Source organism: Colossoma macropomum, unplaced genomic scaffold, assembly GCF_904425465.1.
Source record: "Colossoma macropomum unplaced genomic scaffold, Colossoma_macropomum, whole genome shotgun sequence".
Lineage (NCBI taxonomy): Eukaryota > Metazoa > Chordata > Actinopteri > Characiformes > Serrasalmidae > Colossoma > Colossoma macropomum.
The window spans coordinates 2,346,196-2,368,389 of record NW_023496020.1 but is presented as its reverse complement, the minus strand read 5'-3'; the positions used below and the strand labels follow the sequence as shown (position 1 = coordinate 2,368,389).

General features: G+C 39.4%; 1 protein-coding gene across 1 annotated transcript in view; it reads left to right on the top strand.

The window, feature by feature from the left end:
- The window catches only part of myo5aa (myosin VAa), a 94,997-nt gene that overhangs the window by 33,739 nt on the left and 39,064 nt on the right, over positions 1–22,194 (top strand). Inside the window, exons 6-15 of the mRNA XM_036564573.1 lie at positions 3,379–3,522; positions 5,727–5,808; positions 9,600–9,707; positions 10,236–10,342; positions 11,681–11,946; positions 12,090–12,171; positions 12,395–12,535; positions 12,924–13,049; positions 14,619–14,702; positions 19,351–19,353. Of these exons, the coding sequence (XP_036420466.1) occupies positions 3,379–3,522; positions 5,727–5,808; positions 9,600–9,707; positions 10,236–10,342; positions 11,681–11,946; positions 12,090–12,171; positions 12,395–12,535; positions 12,924–13,049; positions 14,619–14,702; positions 19,351–19,353 (1,143 nt within the window). The remainder of the gene's footprint in view (positions 1–3,378; positions 3,523–5,726; positions 5,809–9,599; positions 9,708–10,235; positions 10,343–11,680; positions 11,947–12,089; positions 12,172–12,394; positions 12,536–12,923; positions 13,050–14,618; positions 14,703–19,350; positions 19,354–22,194) is intronic.

Here is a 22,194-nt window from a genome sequence, read left to right as displayed (position 1 = left end):
CTGACTCATGACAGTTGGCTGTTTCACTTTCCATAACTGGCACTCGCCACCCCTTGGCTACGCCTCTGCTCTAAATATTGTCCCCCAAGCTTTGACATACTGACCTTTCTCTTAAAATACTTCCACAGTCTCTTACAGTAACTGAGGAAGTTAATGGAGTAGTTAGAGAATGGGCAGTGCTCCCTCTGTGGCTTTACCGCAGGCTCTGTATGTTTATGTGGAGCGTTTTGAATGCTGGGTGTCTGGGTGGGACTGCCAGCCTCCTTAGGGCTGTTCCGCAGACAAGACAGAAAGGGCCAGAGGATCTGAGGCACAGCTACATGAGATTCATGTCCATTTCTGCAGGCTGTGTTTGTTTTAGTTGGGCAGCGACTTTCTTTCCTCACAATTCAGTGAAGCTCTGACCTATTAAGGCCACACAGTGCCTGGTATTTATCTCTCTGTGTGGTTTTTCGGATGTTATTCTGCTCTCCACAAAAAAACTGCAAGTTTTATTAAGAAAAGAAAAGAGTCCAAAGGTGATCTCCATTAATTGCATTTGTCCTATTTGCTTATTTGACCCTAAATATTTTTTTTTTCCATTTAAAAGCATTGCGTTTCTTTACAGCTATGTAAGTGGATGAAATAAGCTTCATCAGAACATATTTATTATTTGCAAAGATTCAGTAATGTATAAAGTAATGTAAACCTGGACATGAAAATCCCATGATTTCCATCATAAAGTCAACACAGTTTCATCACTAACATCCAGTGAGAGCAACAGCGTCTGCATGTTCCAACCAATGAGTGTATATATCATATATATCATATATATAGTCAATGAGAGTATATGTCACATATACTATATGTAGTCAACAAGTGTATATATCATATTTATCATATATACAGTCAGTGCTTCAACTCCTCCATGATAGTAGCCTCTCGCTCTTGTTCATACAGCTTGTGGATTCTTGTTTCCAAGGAGAGAGAGAATGAGAGAGAGAGAGAGAGTGTCAGTCTGTTAGCGGTGCCCGTGGCAAGGCAGCACATTTAATCAGATCAGCCGTGCGTCTGCCAGTCTTGCCAAGGTGCTGTTTGGCATGCGTGCAGTCTCATATGATTAGCGTGGCGGCTAACTGCTCAGATCGTCAAGAAGTAGAGTGTGAGTAATGCTTTGTGCTTTGGCTCAGTGCCAGCACATCTTACCTCATCCCTCCCTACGCTGTACAGGTGTGGCTGCTTACTGACTCTCCTGATTTCTCTGAGGAGATATTACAATACCGAAACCAGGGGCATGGATCCCCATAAGTAGGGGATTGCATCTGTCTTTTACTGTCAATTAATCATTTTGTGCATTGCCATAATACCCTATAACTGAATACATGGATGGCACGGCATGTTATGTTGTACAGCCTGTAATTTGCATTACCTCCAGTTCATTGTTGAGCTGTGTTTTGAATGCAAACAACAGGGGGTGATCTGTGATTTTCCTTCCCTATAATCCAGTGTTTTTTTGGGGTTTTTTTTTTATTTTTATTATTTTTAATAGACCTACACATTTCAGTGTTCAAAACACTGTGTTCCTCATACTGTACATCTCTATACACACTCTGTCTGAAACACTCTATTAGAGCTTCTATGTCTTTAAGCTCCGCCTCCTGATGTGCTCTGATTGGTCAGCTCACCCACTCTGTTCTGATTGGTCAACTGCCAGAGCGATTCTGTTCCTCCATGTTCCGCCCCTGTCCTGCAGTCTGTAGACAGACCCTTCTCTCCTGAGCAGCTGTAAACTCTGCTGTGGCTGTTTCTCCATCGGCATCAGTTCTGCTGTATCAGTTTGATCCAGACTGGATCCTGAAAGTCTGGTCAGCGTCTTCTCCACACGGCTACAACACTGAACACATTCTTCCTCCTCCAGTAGCTGCTGTGCACTGTATGAGGGTGTGCCGAGCTCGCCGGTAGGCGTGCAGTAAGGACTGTGTTACGGGATGATGTCTTAGGATGTAGTACACTGTCTTAGGATGTAGTAAGCCTAGGTGTTAACATAAAATGAAAATAGTGTATTATTGTCACTTTTGAGTGTCAATTTGATTAAATTAAATATTATTCAGTATTATCAAAGATCAATATGCCATTCAGATCTTGGTGAATGTGAGCTGTCTGATGTTGGCTGGAGTTCCAGGTTGTTCCTAAATAATAAAAATAAGAGCTCAACATTAAATGAGGAGGTGCTGACTGCACTCTCATCTGACATCAAACTCCATCTCCCATGATGCTTAGCTCTGCAGCAAAGCCACCTCAGCTTCCTGTCCTACTGCAGAGAAATTGAGACGCACAGCACCCACACAGAAGTGTTGCGTAGGATAAAAATAGCTGCTCCTCATGAGGTTCTTCACACATATATACTAACACATGCACTCGCTTTCACACCTCACACACTCTCACTGTAAAGCTTTGGCAGGCACCCACACTCCAATATAACACTCATTAAATTCTGCTGAAATTTTGAAAAATTGGTCGAATTGTCCTTTAAGGCTAGTCTTGGAATACACTCGGACATTTTCTCCTCTGAAAGTCCTTTATTGGTCTACGTCAAGGTTGAATCTGCATCTGCAAAACCTGCTTTATCAGAAGGCTGTTAAAATAAGTCAATACGGTCGTATGCAAAAGTTTTGACACCCCTGGTCAAACTAAATGTTTTATTGCTTTTCTAAGTAAAAGAGGTGGACGCATCCTCTAGAGAGAACATATTTAAATATGGCATTTTTCTGCTAAAGTTTACTGCAAAATATAACATTATATTAGAAGTTAATCTTGAAATACAAAGGGTGCCATAACATTTACACAGGCCACATTTTATGTAATATTTTTTTCCCAATATGTTAAATATAACCAGTAATTGTGCATTCAACACTGTGTTTTCTCTGTGGAGGATGTTGACATATTTTCAAAATCAACAGAACATAGAATATGACCAGGGGTGCCACAACTTTTGCATATGACTGTATCTGTTAAACTGATAGTTCAGTGAAAAATCAAATTTACATGATTTTACTATTACTTCAAATGTAGTTGATAAACCAACATATGTTTGGTATCTGAAGATCCCTCTTTAGTTTTAGCACTGGAGCTCTGAGGCTAATGTAGCTAATAACGAATGGAATCTTGTTAGCATCTCCAATTAGCATGGTGCTAGCTGCATGACAGAATCATCACACTATGCTCAAACTGTGTGGAGTTTTAAAAAATTTGATGCTGGACAAAATTCTGGCTACTGTTTTGAACTATGCAGCTTTGTGTTTGTACTTTTGTTCATTTTTATAGATCATTTTTCATTCATGGTGGTTTATAAGGCCAGTGTACATAGTCTTATTAATTGTGTGCCTGTGTCTCCTTTAGGCCATAGGAAACGCTAAGACCACGAGAAATGACAACAGCAGTCGCTTTGGGAAGTACATCGAGATCGGCTTCGATAAGAAGTATCATATCATTGGGGCGAACATGAGGACGTACCTGCTGGAGAAGTCTCGAGTTGTGTTTCAGGTGAGTCTTATACACACAAACACAAACGCACACATGTACGCAGAGCACATATTTTCTGGAATTTTAAAAAGTTGGTGGAATTCCTCTTAAACTGAAGCTGTGTTTCAGTTTTCAGTAGAGTTTGACCTTAATAATTACAACTGTTTGTTGTGAGTGATTTGGTTCTTTGGTGGTTGAATCCAGGTAAAGTGAGGTTGGTGGAATTGTGCTTTAAGCTCATCAGGAATGAGGATAATGGAGTTAAGCGTGTCGGCCCAGCATTATATAACCACACACATGCTGTTGTTGTGGGGGAATTCCACCACTCTTCGGGTGTGTGTGGTGTGAAAAAATGGCTTAATCATTAAATGAGGGGGATGAAAAGCTGAAAGTTAGCAGCAACGTTAGAAAAGTTAGGACCCAACTGCCTTCCTATGGAGTCTGATGCTGCATTCAGGTGCTTATTAAAAGGCTGTTTGTACCAGATGGTTAACTAGTAGATTCGACCTCACTCTATTCAGGTGCTCGTTTATAGATGTGCCCACGGTAAAAGAAAGCATGGTGGTCTGGAGATGCACATCTCCTGCATTTTCTTTGCTGTGTCAAAAAGCAGATACATCAAAAAAAAGCAGATTCAATGCAAGTTTAGCATTTTCACTCATGTAAAAGGTCATATAACACATTGCATCTTGTAAACTTGTCATCTAGAAACTTGAATTTACCAGCTGTTGAGCGCAATTTACAAGTGGGAAACTTGGTGTTTCCCAGTATCTGACACCACTTGAAGGCAGTATAACTCTTTTTCTCTGGCTTCTATGACATTTTTGTGCAGTGCATGCTGGGTATTGTAGTAAGAAATCACTGCTGGATGAAAACATGGCAAAGTCATGAGGTCAGTCAAAACGGGGACTGAGGTGTGAAATGCTGCACTGTAGGATACTACATAATATGACTAACATGTTATACACTAGGACAGGGGTCGCAACCCAAATGTTAAAAAGAGCCATTTTATCTTTCCAACAAAAATCAAACCACCTTGGGAGCCACAACATTTTATGTCAGTTGTAATGAAGTATAATGAATATAAATGAAAACGCTTTTCTCGCATCTCCGGCAGGAAACTTTTCCACAAAAGTAGAACAGTTTCTTGTAAAATGTTTCTCAACTTTTTACGAGGCTAAAGTCAGCTACACATTCGCCAACTTCTTGTTCAAATTTTTCCGTTCCACTTTAAATGATGTCTCTTGTGCCAGAATGTAACTGCTGCACCATTTAAGGTGGAATGGGACAATTTGGCGAATGAGAAGCTGGAGTACTTATAAACACACACAAGTCCATTCGTCTCAAAATTATCGATGTTCGTCTTAAATCTCTCTCTTTCTCTTTTTGTTAGATACTAGCTAGGCCAGATTGTTATTTGCGTTGCTGTGTGACCAGCAGTTTGCACACAAATCTTCAGGGTTAAAGGTTGAATTAGCCGTTATACATTAACTCCAGCGTTTGTTTAAACTGTGTTGAACGATCAGCAGAGCTTTATTTTACTGCAAAGGAGGATTATTTTATTTTTACCTAGCGGCTGTGGAGCCGCAACAGGGCAGTAAAAGAGCCGCATGCAGGTCCAGAACCACATGTTGCCGACCGTTGCCTTAGGGCTTGTGTGAAACTACTATATTAGAAAACAGATGTGTTCTGGAAATCTATGAAAAGTATGTTGTCAGTAGTTGGTAAGAAGCGCTGGGGCGGCAGATGTTGTGATTTGATGTGTGAGATGTGCATTACAGGAGAGTTTTTGCTGCTTTTCTGTTAGTTTCAGTCTCAGGATCTCTACACACAGAAGTACACAGACCGGCTGATGTAAACTGCATGCTAAAATCAGCAGCTCTCAGAAACTCACTTCTCACTAAGAATATAAACTGGCTCTGGTCATCTACACTTCCTTTTCCTTGGTTTTCTCAGTCAGACAGAAAACAAATGATTGATTAACAAGCTCAATTCTAGTAGTGGGCAGATGTATCTTTATAGATATACCTTTCAGACAGTGATGTAGGCAGAAATATTCATGCTGTCCTGCTTTATGAGTTATGAGTGCTGTTGTGTTACTTTTGTACCCTGATAAGCCTCCAGCAGTCAAACGTGTGTCCTTTTCCCACACTGAGTCTGTTCCATCTTCTTTTTCTTCTCTCTTTCTTGATCTCTTCATCTTTTCCTCCTCTTTCTCCCTCCAGGCGGACGAGGAGAGGAATTATCATATCTTCTACCAACTCTGTGCCTCCTCCCATCTCCCAGAGTTCAAGGCCCTGAAGCTCAGTGAGTTCAGCACTGCAGCATGTACAAAAATTCTCATTCACCTCTGCGAAAAAAGACTTCCTATTAGATGATTCCTGCAGTTTTTCCAGTCAAACTGAAGGCTAAGGAGACCACCGCTGCACAGAATAGATATGAAACAGTGATAAGGCAAACAACATTATTAATAAGCATAAAAAATACTTCATTCTGTTTGCGATGTTCCCTGTCCTTTGTCTAGTGATGGTTACGGTGGAAGGGGGTGATATATAAACTACATTTTTAGCAGTGTGTCATAGAACTACAGGGTTTTGGCCAAGTGTGTGAAAATTTAGGCATCCAGTTAGCGCCATGCTAATTGGTGGGGTACAAGCTTCCATTCTTGATAAGCTACGTTTGCCTCATAGCTCCAGTGCTAAAACCAAAGATTTTGGCAAGCTTGACACCAAGCATGCCTTGGATAAGTAGATACTTTATTAATATTTGAGGGGAGTTTTTAGATTGACTAAAAAAAAATCTTTCCAGTTCAATGTCATCTCATAATAACTCATAGAAACGTCCATAAACGGCTTAAATGTACACAAATATAGTCAAAGTATTAGTGTCTTGGCAGATTGACTACATTTTGGATAAGACAAAATTTGCTTTAGTGTGTTCTCTTGAGAGTTAACTGACATGTTAGCTATGTTTCCATTAATTGTGCTGACGGGAAATAAGAAATATATAAAAATATATTTAAAAAATAATAACATAAAAAAAAATTGTTGAGTGTAGAGACATGACCAAAAACATTCCGTGGAGGCTAGCATAAGATTAGCATGACTACCTTATGTCGCCTTAGCAAACTCTTAACAAGGTAATAATTCCAAGAATAGTTTACGTTCTGGTGCGCGAATGTAATAGTGCTTGGTCACTTTATCATCACCTGGAAAGTAAATAGTTTCTTAAAGGGGAATTCCACTGATTTTACAAAACCTCTTCATAATTCAGTGTTTGAGATGTAAACAGAGTGATTCAGAGTGGTTTTGTGTGAAATGGTTCAGATTTCTTTACAGTGGTGGTGATAGGAACCAGGGGTCCCCATGACTACAACATAAATATAGACATTTTATTTACTATCCAAAACCACCAGTGAACCTACATGAGTCTTCTGAGTTTTATATGGAATGTTGATGATGGGAAAAAATGGTCAATCTGAAAAAATATTTATTCATATTTATTATTAACTATAAAATAAATTGATTACAGTGTGCTTTAGACCAAATACTTTATCACAAAACTACTGTAAAACCAAGTCTCAGACATCAGGCAGTGTATTCTTAACCATTTCATGTAATAACTTTCTGTGAGGGAGGTGGACGTCTGATTCTTATCACCACCACCTTACAAAAAAAAAGTTTCTCTAAAATGAATTTTTGAAAATCGGTGGAGTTCCCCCTTGAGTTGTCTTTGCTTTACCAAAGACAGAGGAGAGCACCCTGGAATCTATAAAAACCATACAACTGGAACCTGCACTACTAATAAAAGGTACAGGTCCAGTTTTTTGGTACTGGAACTTCGGGAAAACACCCAGTGAGAGTGCTGTTTACATCCAGCATAAATGATACATTCTTTGCAGGTTAATATTTGATAGACCCACAGTAAAGTGAGCAAAGCACCTTCCTGTTTAAACACCTTGCTGTAGGGTCTCTGCAGGGTCTATTTGGCAGAAGTGCTAAACGTAAGTCAGTGAATTCCTCCTGAGTGAGTTCGATTGAGGTTATTGTTAATATTGACAGACTGCTTATGACAGGACTGTGCAGGTCATTGCTCTGTTTGTGATTAGATGAGTAGAGTGGTATTGAGCTCAGCGTGGAGACCGAGAACAGATACTTTCCAACCTGTGCACACTCACACGTTCACCTGTACTGTAATATTACTCATACAGAAACAGTCCCCTGCACCAGGTCCGGCATCAGACGGGTCATTTAGTGGAGCAGTACCCCACCAACCAACCATAATGCTCATAGTGATGTGGGCATAGTGATAGGTGACAAAAAAAAAGCAATTAAAATGAAAATTTTGAGTACGATGCTGCACTGGTTGCCGGTATAAAAGGCTTTATTGATTAACATGGGAGGGTTTGCATACATCAGTTTATCTTTGCTGCGTTTTAGGAACGTATTGTATGTCGTGTTGTATGTAAGAAGACTTTGAGGGTTTGCCGACCCCCCCACCTCACCACCACTCATAATTTAGTTGTGGTGCAGAGCCTGACCGGCACACTAGGGCACATACATGCATGGTATTGTACTGTAACACAAACACACTGTATGGTCACATATCATTGCTTAGTGTCCGTCTCTCTTACAAACACACACTGTTGGCTCAGTGCTCTCCTGGATCAGCTGCCAGCTCAGCTGACTTCCTGCCCAACTGACGCCCCATTAATGGGGGTGGTGTGCGTGTGGGTGCACGTGTGCATGCCACAATGCCACACAATCGGGCTCCTGTTGCCAAGCAACAGGCCACCTCTCCTTTAATCTCTGAAGATGCTTCTATATTAGAGATTCTGGACTGGACTCATTTGTGTGATGTAACTATGCACAGTGTGTTCTCGCGCATATCAAAACAGAGAAATTCATTCATTTACTCATTACTTGCATCCAGCCAGTTAAGTTCATTAGGAGTACAGGGGAAACGAGGTTGCACTGAGAGCAGAATTAGTGAAACAGTACAAAATACTCTGCGTATGAGTGGCAAAGAGATACTAGTGATAAGCTAATGGTAGAAAGATCATTTGCAATTATTATGTAAGCAAGGACAGTGTTCTTTTTACGGTATCAGTTTGATGAAAAATCATATCTCCACAATTTTCTGCTTACCCTGAATGTAGTTGATCAGCCAAGGCAGGTTTGGTGTCTGAAGTTATTTCTTTAATCTGCATTGGAGCTACAATGCTAATGTAGCTAAAACGTAAACACAAATCCGCACAGACCAGCAGACCTGGTCTAAGTTAGTCTAAGCTGGTGTATGCTGGTCTAGTGCTGGTTTGGTTCAGGTTTAGCTGGTCACCCCAGCATGGTCATGTTGGTTGACCAGCATACCGGCATCAGAACACAACATATGTTGGTTTTGGTGCTGATTAGCATATCTACCTTTATTGCTGCTGACCAGCAGACCAGCATTCAAAACACAACATATGCTGTTTTTGTTGGTGTCCAGTCATGCTGGTCAATGCTGGGTTTTCTAGCAGGGATAGTCTTGTTAATGTGGTTTCTGATACTGTAAGAAAAAAATGAGTTTTGAAGCGGGTGCACAATGCTAATTGGTGTATGTAAGCTTCCATTACTTGTTAGCTACATTAGCTTCATATATCCAGTGCAAAACTATAAAACTGAACTTCAGACACCAAAAATGGCTTGGCTAATCAAATCAAATCTCGCTTATTGTCACATCACGTTCACACAAGTGCGAAGGTGAGTGAAAATATTAGGTATGTAGCTCCCTTGTAGAAAAAAAGTATATAAAAATATATACACATTAGACTTTGAATATACACATTAATATACACCAGTATTGCACCATTCCCAGTGTACAGTTTTTGTAATATAGGTTATGAAATAAAAGCTATGATATGTACAGTTGTACACATTTCCATATATGCAATTAGTGAGTCTAAGTTAGTTAAATAAGATGCAGGGTACAGGGGATAGAGTATTATATATTTATATATTTATATATATATATATATATATATATATTCCAGATTATACCAGATATGCATAGATACAATCAAGATACTGTCCTTTTTTTTGTTTGTTTTTAAACCCCAGGCAGCGCTGATGATTTCCACTACACCAAGCAGGGCCGGAACCCAGTGATTGATGGAGTGGACGATGCGAACGAAATGTCCACCACCAGGAACGCCTTCATACTACTGGGTAAGACCTGCTGTGGTGTGGAATTGTTTTGGTTTAGTATTTGTAGTGAGGAATTGTCTGGTTTATGCATGTCTGTGTGAGATGTCAAATTGTTGTGTATTTTGTAGGACTGCACGATTATTTATGTGATTTATCGATTAACCTATCAACTACTGTCAGTTAAGCAATTAATGCAATGTTATGCCTTCTTCAGTTCTGCTCTCTTTGTTACCACTATTCATTCCATTTCTTCAACAGGACATTTCTTCTTTTATGTTGCAGTTAAACAATAGACACCATATCGCCACCTACACTTCCTGTAGTGTATTACAGTCTGTCAGAATGACTGTGTGGATCATATGAACATTATAGTGTATTATGCAGTTTTAAGTAAACAATGTATTGCCAATGAAAGTCCAGATCAACAATTTTGTGTAAGTGATGCTGTCAATTTTGTTGCATAAATGTTGCTCTTCTATCTGCTGTACTCCACGTGAAGCATTTTGGTGTGGAAGGTGTTTGTAATAATTGTGATATTGTTCTCTGCAGGTATTAATGAGTCATATCAGATGGGGCTGTTCCAGGTGCTGGCAGCCATCCTGCACCTTGGCAACGTGGACGTGAAGGACAGAGACGCTGACAGCAGTGTCATACCGGTAAACACACAAACACTCCAAACAATGAAATCACATGCTAGGTTAAAACTGAGAAGAGTTGTTATTAATATAAACATAATTTCACAAAGTTACCTTACAAATTCTGTTTCCATTTCATTTGGTTTAAGTCGGAACATCTGATTTAACAATCTTTTTATGTCCAAACGCAACAAAAACGTAGAAAAATGTAAAGAATCATTCTTTTCTAATTCTTGACTTTTCATCAAATCCAAATCATAAGAAAATATCTCCTTTTCCTCTTACAAACACAAATGGATTGAAATATTAGAATCTGCTCTTTTCACACAATTTCTCTGTTTGTTTAAGTGAGCTATGAGTCAGAAATAATTCTAAGAGTTAAGTATGTCAGTGACTGTAGCTCTAGTTCAGGGGTCAGCAACACGTGGCTCCAGAGCCACGTGTGGCACTTTTACTGTCCTGTTGCTGCTTCATGGCAGAATTAGATTTTCAGGTAAAATACAATAATCCTCCTTTCCAGCAAAATAAAGCTCTGCTGATCGTTCTAATACAGTTTTAACAGTGAATGGTCTTAAACACTGGAGTTAACGTAGAACTGCTAATTCACCCTTTAACCCTGAAGATCAGCGCAGACTGCTGGTCACCATAGAAACACAGATAATAATCTCGCCTAGCTAGTAGCTAACGAAAAGGGAAAGGGAAAGATTTAAGACCAACATCAATAATTTGGAGACAAATGGACTTGGATTTGCATTTTTAATCACTCCAGCTGGTTTCCTGATACGTTTTATCTGCAACAAGAAACTGTCAAACACTAAAAAGTCGTGAAGCTGAAGTCAGCTTCTCATTCGTCAGCTTCTTGTTCAAATTTTTACGTTCACTTTAAAGGGTGCAGCAGTTACATTATGGCGCCTCAGGCACCATTTAAGGTGGAACGGAAACATTCGAACAAGAAGCTGGTAAATGAGAAGCTGAATTCAGCCTCATAAAAAGTCAACCGTTGAGAGACATTTTACAAGAAACTACTCCAGCTTTCAGGAAAAGTTTCCTGTCAGAGGTGTGAGAAAATTGGCTATAGTCTGCATTTTCATTTATATTACATTTTTTATCCTAAACTAGTACATCAGCACATACTGAGACATATTTACAGCAAATATGGTAAAATAGACTTAAAATGTTGTTCCTCCCAAGGTGGTTTGATTTTTGTTGAAAGGATTAAATGGCTCTTCTTAACATTTGGATTGCCGACTGCTGCTCTAGTCATTTCCAGGAATCTTCATCTGCTCTATTTTTGATGTTATTAATGTCTTGTTTGATTGCTTCTTTGTCTATTTTCCCCTCCCCTCCTCTTCTCTGTAGCCCAATAACAGCCACCTGATGGTGTTCTGTGAGCTGATGGGCGTTGCCTATCAGGATATGTCCCACTGGCTGTGCCATAAGAAGCTGAAGACGGCGGCGGAGACCTACATCAAACCCATCCCCAAACTGCAGGCCATCAACGCCCGGGACGCTCTCGCCAAACACATCTACGCCAAACTCTTCAACTGGATCGTCGACCACGTCAACAAAGCGCTGCACTCCACCGTCAAACAGCACTCCTTCATCGGTGTGCTGGACATTTACGGGTGTGTGCGTTATTAAAGGAAAACATTGTGGCTAAACTGTCTTTGTAGATTCTCATTACTATATTATTGAAATGACACTGACATATAATAATGGATGTAGTTAATAAAAATATTGTTAATAAAAATACTGTCACATTTTTCAGGTTTGAAACCTTCGAGATCAACAGCTTTGAGCAGTTTTGTATCAATTACGCCAACGAGAAATTACAGCAGCAGTTTAACATGGTTGGTTTCCTTTTTAGATTAACCAGTTCATTCATTCATTTATTTACTCTCGCATTTATTTATTTATTTATTATCACCTTTAAATAGCTAAATAATTTGATTAGCATTTGATTAAACCTCTCTTTTTCTACTCTATCTCTTTTTTTTCATTTATCTTCTCTTCTATTTTCTTTTTGTTTTCATTTTGTTTCTGTCCTCTCTTCTCCGTCTCTCTCCTCTGCAGCATGTGTTTAAGCTGGAGCAGGAGGAGTATATGAAGGAGCAGATTCCGTGGACTCTGATTGATTTCTATGATAATCAACCCTGCATTAACCTGATCGAGGCTAAGATGGGCATCCTGGACCTGTTAGATGAGGAGTGCAAGGTCTGATCCACTCACAGGCCAAATGTGTATCTTTGACTCCTATTTTGATGGGGCTGCAAATGAAGATGAACTGTAATTCATCTAGTGATTAGTGTTCAGTTTATCTGCTAATTAACTATTTCTTGCTTTTTTTGGTTCCTCTCAATTTGCTGCCACTTTCGTTCAGGGTCAGGCCTGCGCAGCAAACCCTTTTTTTATGGTGCAGCAAAACAATAGAAGCCAAATCGCCCCCTACACTTCCTGTAGTGCATTAACAGTCTGTCAGAATGACCACATGGACATTAAAGAACATTTTGTCAGTAACTGACAATCTCTCTCTCTCTCTCTCTCTCTCTCTCTCTCTCTCTCTCTCTCCTCCCTCTCCCTCCCTCTCCCTCTCTGTGTGTAGATGCCTAAAGGTTCTGATGACTCTTGGGCTCAGAAGCTCTATAACACTCACCTGAAGACGTGTTCGCTGTTTGAGAAGCCACGCATGTCCAATAAAGCCTTCATCATCCAGCACTTTGCAGACAAGGTGCACACACTTACGCATATCCATACAGACACCAACATCTTTTTCAGTATCAGGAACAGAGTTACAATGTACTATACAATTTGTACAGTATTATGCAGTTTTTAATAATACCGCCTTATTATACATAGATTCTAAAATTAATAAATTATTGTTAAAATAATAAATTATCATGACTTAATAATCAATTCATCGCACCAGTAATGAAAGGTTTAGGTACCTTTTTGTTCGTATTTTATTTTAGAAACTATTATTCTGTTGTGTGTGCATGTGTTGGGGCTGCACACTATTGTTACTGCAATATTGCCCTGATAGGGGAATTCCACCAGTTTTTCTAAATTTCTAAATAATTAATTCTTTGAGAAGTAAACAAAGTCATTCATCTCTTTACAGTGGTGGTGATAGGAACCAGTGGTCACCATGACTGCAACACAAATATAGACATCTTTTTACTATCCAAAACCACCAGTGAACCTACATAGACATAAATCTGTGAAAATATGTTTTCTTCGGGGGCTGTTTTGCCTCACAGTGCCCTGTGTGAATCCCTCCACTGTGAATGGATTAAAACACATTTTAAGTCAAAACATTAACACAAAACCATAATAACTTTCTGTGAGGGAGCTTTAAGAGGTGGACGTCTGGTTCCAATCACCACTACTGTGAACAATTCTAACTCAGTAAGTTTCTCTAGAACAGAGCATTTCACACCAAACCACTCTGAATGACTCTGTTTACATCTTAACCATTTAATTATGTAGATTTTTGGGAAAAAGTGGTGGCGTTCCCTGTTAATATCATAATAATGTTTCTCTCTCTCACCACCCCAACTCATGGAGAGAGAACATCCAGCTAGCTCCGAGGCCCATTCCTGATACAATGTTTCACTCAGAAATGTCTCACAGTATAGAAGGAGGGACAGTAATGATTTCCCATTTACGCTGACTAAGACATTAGAAAGCATGTAGTAATCACTATATGTAAGCAATATAATCACAAGACTAATATTTTGTCCATATCAGGCAGCCCCAGTGCATGTTTGTACGAATCGTCACCTGAAGTAAAAGTAAAGCTGACTGCACTCGAAGGCTGTAACTCTCTCTGATGGTCTAATCAGTGCTGATGTCCACTGATGAAATCTTGGCTGCAGCTGTAATGTTCAGTCCACTTTTAGCTTTAGTGTCATGTTTCAGCTTGTAAGGGTTACACTGGAGCTAGACGGACTTCAGGACAACACGCAGACTATCTCTGAGTGCATTAGTTTAGCATGTCAAGTCTTTATTTCAAATTGTGATCAATACTCGGACCGCAGTCTCTGGAGCGTCCTAATGGCTGTAAGGATATACTCAATTGGGCTAAATATAAACTAGAAACGTGAATAAATATAAAATGGGTTTATAATCAGAATGAATGAAAATGATCTTAATGACGAGACAGAAACACTAGCAGACGTTTTATTTACTCTGAATCATTCTTCTTCATTCTGTCCCATCCTTTTCTTTCTTTGTCTTCCCCTTTGTCTTCCTTTCTTTTCCTTCTCTCTTCATCTTTCTCGCTCACACTCTCTTTCAGGTGGAGTATCAGTGCGAAGGCTTTTTGGAGAAAAACAAAGACACAGTAAATGAAGAACAGATTCACGTGCTGAAGGCCAGTAAGGTCAGTGAGGTCGCTGCTCCATTTACTGTGTTACCAGTGATCAATACCAGAGTCTTGTCCTAAATCACACTCAAAACCTGGGCCATGTCCCATATCACACACAATACCAGGATCTTGCCTTACATCACATTCAATACTTGGACCTCGTCCCGAATCCTACTCAAAATCAGTCTCAAATTACAATTAAAACCAGGACTTTATCCCAAGTCCCACTCATTACCAAGGCCTTGTCCCAAATCACATGCAGTACCCAGACTGTGTCTTAAATCATACACATAATACTAAGGTTTTGTCCCAAATTGCACTCAAGACCAGGGCCTCCGAATTTCACTCAAGAACCCAGACAGACATAACACCCGGGATTTCTCCCAAATCACACGTAGTAGCAGTGCCTTTTTTGGAATCTCACTCAATACCTGGGCCTTGTCCCAAATCAAACTCAGGACACAGGCTATGCCTCAAATCGTACACATAATACCAAGGTTTTGTCCCAAATCACATTCAGGACCAGGGCCTCGGAATCGCGCTCAAGACCCAGACCCACATAACACCAGGGCCTTGTCCCAAATCAAGCACAGTACCAGCACCTTGTTCCGAATCACACTCAATACCTGGGCCTTAGCCCAAATCAAACTGTAGACTCAGACTGTGCCCCAAATCACACACATGATACCAGGGTCTTGTCCCAAATCACACTCAATACCAGACCTCTATACTGAGTCACACTCAATGCAAGGGGCTAGTCGCAAAAACACTTAAGAGCAGGGCCTTGTCCCAAATCACACTCAAGACTCAGACTTTGTCCTGAATCGCACTCAAACCTCAGACTTTGTCCCAAATCCTGCACAAAATACCAGGGTCTTATCACAAATCACACATACCAAGCCCTTGTCCTGAGTCATACACAATACTTTGACCTTTTGCCAAATTACGTCCAATATCATCAGGGCGCTGTCCCAAATTACAGACCCCATACTCCCTACAGAGCCTCCCTTCACGTTTAAAATACCCAGCTGAGTAGTACAACAGACTTACTATTTAGCTGGTGAATGAATTTCTCCTCTGTGTGTTTTTCTACACACAAAAAAACACCAATAGAATCGCTCACACAACTCACCTCTTGTAAAGCTCTGCTCAGAAGGCTAAAGGAAACACTTGTGCCATGGGGTGTGTGTGAGTGAGTAATAAGAAAACCTCCCGGAGAGAGGCCCAGAGAGAGTTTTCTGGAATAGTGAGGATTTTTTTCCAATGATTTGACCTTAACTTAGAAATCTAGTAAGGTCAAGGGCAACGGCACCATCTGCTGTCTGATCTGCATCACTGCGGTACATAGTATTATTGTGACTGTAAAAGCTGGGGTGGGCTTTTGCCTTTAGGATTCCTGATGCTAATATGTTCCAGCATACACATACAGAAGTAAACTCCTCAAAAAAAGAATATAAATCATACTTCACCATCATTTGTCTTTGCATATAAAATTCCACTGACTGTCCTCTATTGTAAACATTGGATTCAACCATGATTTAGCAGTTTCTGTCACATTTAACTGCTTCTTAGCCCATTTCCTTCATTCCTTCAAGTTGAATGAAACCAGTTAAGCTGCTTGTTACTACATGAAGTCATTAATTTGGGTGACCTGGTGAGCCATTTTTTTGACCTTTGTACACCAACCTCACATTTTCCAGCAGCTAAGAAGCAGTCAGAAATGAAACAGCTACAAACATAACCTCCACAAACACAAAGCTAACGGCTAGCACTAGATTCAAAATTAACTGCTAGCATTACAGTATTTTCTGTTTGGTGTGTTAGTGAGATGTGTTTTGAGTGCTGTGTGTGGAGATTTAGGATTGAACCATCACTAGGCCAGTCCCGACAGAGCCTGCTGAATGCCTGCAGGGTGAAAAACGACATTCCACTCTGTTTTCTCAGCATAGGGTTTGAAATGCTCATGTAGTGAAGCCTTGCAAAACCAAGCCCCTTTTTATTACAGCCACAACCAGCAGTGTGCAGACCAAGCACCGGGCTGGGCAAAGCCTCGGCTTGGGCAAATGTTAGCCAACTAGCTAATATAGGTCACATTAACGTTGAGTAAAACACTCAAGGTTAGGGTTATACTCATTTACTTTCCCAACAATCTTAGCTTCTGGAAATCGCAAACTTTGTAACTCAAGCTGTTTTAAATATATACTTTGTAAACCTTGGTGTAAATGTGGTGCTCTGCCATTCATTTGTTGTTGTTGTTGCTAGCTGTGTAGCCCTTAGCATGCAAACTAGCAAATTAGCATAATATAGTAACAAACGTAAAACAGTTTAGAGACTATCTGAAGGAAAAATAGTGAAGAAGAGTTGCTCATTGAGGAGATTTTGCATAAAAGGCAGATTTGTTTTGTAATGTTGTTAATTTTGTAAAGCTCATATATGGCTTAAAACAAGCTGCCCATCACTGAATATAAATGATAGAGGCAACATTTGGGAACATAGCAGTAAATAGACCCCTGGGAACATAGGACCCTTAATTGAAACAAAGGGCTGACGCCATCTTTAGGGTTAGCCTTAGCTGAAACAAGAGGTTTTAAGAGATTTTATTGATTTTAACTTCAGCATGCCTCTGAAACTGTTTATCTGTGCTAGCTAACGTTAGGGTGCTGTCTCATTAGCACTTTAGCTAGCTAGCTAACTAGCTTATGTGTTAGTAATTCCCAGTCCAGACCAACTTGCATTTCAAGCCCCAGCCTGGCAGAAGTTAGTATTACTAGCTAGCTAGCAAGCTAGTTAGCATAGACCCGAAGCTAGACTTTTTCACAACTTGCTAGCAACACATTTGTTTTATTATTTAGGAGAATCTTTACCAGGAAGAGAGGAGGCTATGCTAAGTTCAACAGAACCCCATAATAAACGTGAAGTGTTATTTGTCTTACTTATGTGATGAATCTCTCAACATTTGTCACGTTTTTCTCCCTCACAGTTTTGAAGTGTGAGGGTAAGAGTGAATAACGCTCAACATCATGCTAATTCTTCAGCTTGGAATACTATTAATGCCTAAACAGTAGAATCATGGGAAGAATTAGGGTGCCTTAATATTAAAAAGCTATTAACACTGTCTAGCAGCAAAAGGATTTTCGATGCTTATCTCAATTCTAGATGCTTATCCTGGGTTAGCTTTTTACCAGCTAATTAATCTTAGCCAGTTAATAAAACCGATCCAAGTGCAGCAGCCACTGTGCAGTATTGTTCTGCTGGGTTCACGCTAACTGTTCTCATTTCATTTGTTCAGTGTGTGGGACGTTCAGTTCTGCTCCTGGAGTTCCCACCCTATTCTTATACCAAATGTAGTCCATCAGCCAAGACATATTTGGTATCTAAAGTTTGGTTCTTTCGTTTTTGGCACTGGCACTTTGATGCTAATATAGGTAGTGAAAGTTCATTAGCATCAGTTAACATAGTGCAAACTGCATGCCTCAATCACCTCAAACCATGTGGAGTTCTTTATTAATCTTGAGACTTGATTATGTGGTTTCTGACACTACGAGACACTGTTATCTATAAATATGGACTAAAATACACAGTTTCGGGCACATATGTGATAATTTAGACATGCAGTTTGAGTGAAGGGACAGTATGAGACTGAGCGTCCCTCTCCAGGAGCAGAGCGCTCCCTTCTGCTGTATTCATCACATCTACATCAGAGGTTTAGTGTTTTCTCCAATTTTTCACACCCCAATCCACTAATCAGCTTTTATTAAGCTTTACATTAGTTGACTGGGGACATGTGAGAGCAGAACAACACTAAACTCCCACTAAACTCTGCTGTGCTGTAGAGTTTGAGACCCCTGATCTCCATCCTGTCAGCCCACCACCAGTCATACTGCAGAATACTCACTTAATCTTCCAGCAAGTCAACACCAAGTGGCCTCTCTCAGATTTATATATTTACTTTTTTATATATTAATTTGGTCCTATTATTCTAATTATTTTCTCATAGCTTCATATAATTAATGTGTTTATTATTATTAGTAGTAGTAGTGATGGTAGTAGTAATGTTAGTATAATAAGGCATTATTAATAACATTAATAATAATAATACAAATCTCAAGTATTTATAAATAAGTAACAGTTTATTAGTATTATATTTATTCCATTGTGTGTTTTTTATAGTTTGTAGTATCTGCCCCCTGTCCTTACAGTTCTTAATTTTATTGTTTTTAAAATGTTTATTCTTGCATTTTATATTACTGTGTTATTATTTTGTTATATTGTTTTATTTTTATTTATTTATTTATTTATTTATTATTATTTATTTATTGTTTTTTATTTTCTTGCTAACAATCACCTCTTTTCATTATTTAGAAAAAAAACTAAATCAGGCCTTGCACAGAATTAAGAGTTAACTCTAAAGACCTGAAGACTCTGGCTTCTCCATCTTAAAGCCGGCGTGTGCTTACAGCCTCTCTGCTGGTGGCTCGGTGGTGGTGGCTATAGCTGCTCTTGCTAAGAGAAAGCAGCGGTTTACATTCATCTTCTGTCTGTTTAATGGTGCTGTGGATGATGTGTTTTTCTGTTTTTGATCTCCTCTTGTCTGTTTGTTTGTTTTTCCCATCACGTGTTGTCTATGTGTCGTGTGTTACCATGACAACCCGTACCACTGCAGAAGGTAAAAGTGAGCGCTCTTCTGAAATGCCTCGCTGGTATTTCTCTCTCCTCTCTCCCTCTGTCATCCACTCTGACCCTGTGTTTCTCTCTGCTGCAGTTTCTCTAGAGATGCTACAATAGGATGCATGCACACAGAGTGGAGTTCTTTTTTTGGGGGCGGGGGGGGTTGCTGCTTCAGCATCTTAGGCTTCCTGTTTATGGCTGCTGCTGAGAGACACATTTCTCTGAGTCTTATCGATCTTTTCTGCAGGTCTGTAGCGCTGCAGCCCTGGGGGACCTGCTCTGACCACAGCTAACACAGACTGCCCCTCACTGCTCACACTGCGTCATCAATTACATTTACATTCAAGTTGTGTTCTGTATCGACATGTTCGAGCGTGCACTTCTTGTTTTCTGCAGGTGTGGGTGCACAGCCACAATCAGCTAGGGTCAGAATCAGCCGATGTATAGATAGATAGAAAGACAGACAGACAGATCACTTTATTCATTTCAGAAGGAAGGTCGTCTATTACAGTGGCACAAAGGGCAGTAAAGAGCAGAACAAGAACATGCTATTATACAGATGCATAAATAGGAGAAGTAAAGATATATAATAAAATATACTAAGGCAGCCGTAAAAATATCATGTGCAGTACAAAAATAAGTAAGTAAATATTATGCATGTGACAGTGCTGTGGTGCATGTCACGTCTAGTGAATGAACTGAGTCACTAAAAACTGTAATTGATAACATGCTAATAGTTGTGCAATATGCATGGGTGTATAAACAAATGGCAGTACAATATGCAACATTTATGGACGTATAACACACATATTCACCCCTAAAATGTGGCTCAGCAGTTGATTTAGATTTTATTCAGTCTGTGTTATGAATTTATGATGTAAATAATGGGTGGATGCACATCAGTGCATAACAGCTATCCACCAGTTTTATGTTGTGCTATTGGATTTATTGCTTGTTACTTTAAAAAAAATCAGTTACTTTAAAGAAACATCAGTTGAATCGTACAGCAAACTGTAGTGTGTTGATTTAAAGCACTTGATTTCATAATCTGTTTTATTTAAAATATCTAAATATTTGGTAATGTCTGTAAAAATGTAATTTAGTGAGAATTAAGCCCTGCTGGTGCTGGATTAGTTGTGTCTGGGAAGATGCTGAAATTTGAGTGATTACCGACAGGATCTGTGAAGTTAATCTTAGATTATTAATGTTTAATTTTAGATAACAAATCTGCAATGTCCATAGTTTTCACAGGGCTCCTAAGTAAAAATGACCTTCTATGACTGGCCAAACTCAGAGCCTCCTCAGTAATAGCATTGCTGTTTAAATTGACATCTCAGTAGTGTAATAACAAAACTGAGTAATAGAAAATAATTTTTTTTAAATACTAGCATCACCCCACAATGACATGAGATGTAAAGTCTCCTCCCTCGTCCAGTTTTAGTATTTTTTTTTGTGCCATGTACTGCACAGTGTGTTGTTATTGTGCGGAAGTGTGGTGTTTGCCACAATGTGGCATCTGTCAAAATGTTTTCTTAAATGTCTGTGCAATGATGTTCCGATGCGGGCTGTTTGGGGTGATTCTGGAAAATGACACAGAGCCTTCTTTCCGGGACAAATCGGCCAAACATATCACACAAAATACAAAACAACTAAAAACAAATTATGAAATCAAGTGCATTAAATCAACACAGTACAATTTGCTGTGTTTGATTCAACTGATTTTTTATCTATCTATCTGTCTGTCTGTCTGTCTGTCTGTCTGTTTATCTGTCTGTATATCTGTCTGTCTATCTATCAATCAATCCCATAGAGACATTTGCGCATTACGGCAGCAGCAGAGGAATAGTAAAGGAATATTGTTGCAAGTAAAGGTAATAGTAATAAATAAATAAACATAACTAAATAAATGTAAGTAGTTCTATAATGAAAAGCAGTAAAAGTGAAACTATCATTAAAAATAGGTAAAAATTACAATCAAAAATAGGTAAAAATAACAGTAAAAATAATTTTAGACACCAGTCCTCCAAATAAGTGTAAACAACAGACATGATAATCAGCAAAGTAAAAAACAAAATGTACAGTGTCCAGTAAAAATATACAGTTACAGCAGGTCACCAAGTGCAAAGAATGCAAACAGATGTCTGATGAACTTAGTCAAAGAATTGGCTCATAGCAAATAGCTTGTGTTTTGTTATGCTAGAAACCTTTAGGGCTAAAGACAACTCAGATGACCTCCACTTGATTACAAATAACTTCTAAGGTCTGTTTTGGAGTTGTGGTGTGTTGAGCAGCAGTGTGTTGTGTTGTGTTGTTCTGGTCAGGTTGGTCCCACTAGGGCTTTGGTTTTCCTCTCTTGCATGGTGCTTGGCCCCCTCTGACTGCAGCTCTTCACCTCTAATGATGAATGAGTCTGGAGGGAGCTGCTGCTTTTCTGCTGATGCCTGTTTATTTTCTGTACCTCTAAATCAATAGGGCTGCTGTGGGTTTCAATGCATATAGGCATATACTACACAGAGAGAGTTGAATATTTATAACAGGGTAGGCCTTTATAATCATGACGAAATAGGACAGATATATTGAAAATAATGTTTTACGCACGTGGACAGTTTTCCAGATACAGATTAATTCATTTTCTTCAGCGAGAGTCTTCGTCAAGGTTTAATCTTGTTTGTGGGAAAACTGTCCGATGCTAATCACTAACCTGCTTTGTCTGAAGGCTGTTAAAATAAGAGCAAATGTCTGTTAAAGTGATAGTTCAGTGAAAAGTCAAATGTGTATTTCCCCCTGACCTCAATTGTAATTCATCAGCCAAGACTTGTTTTGCGATCTGAAGTTTGCT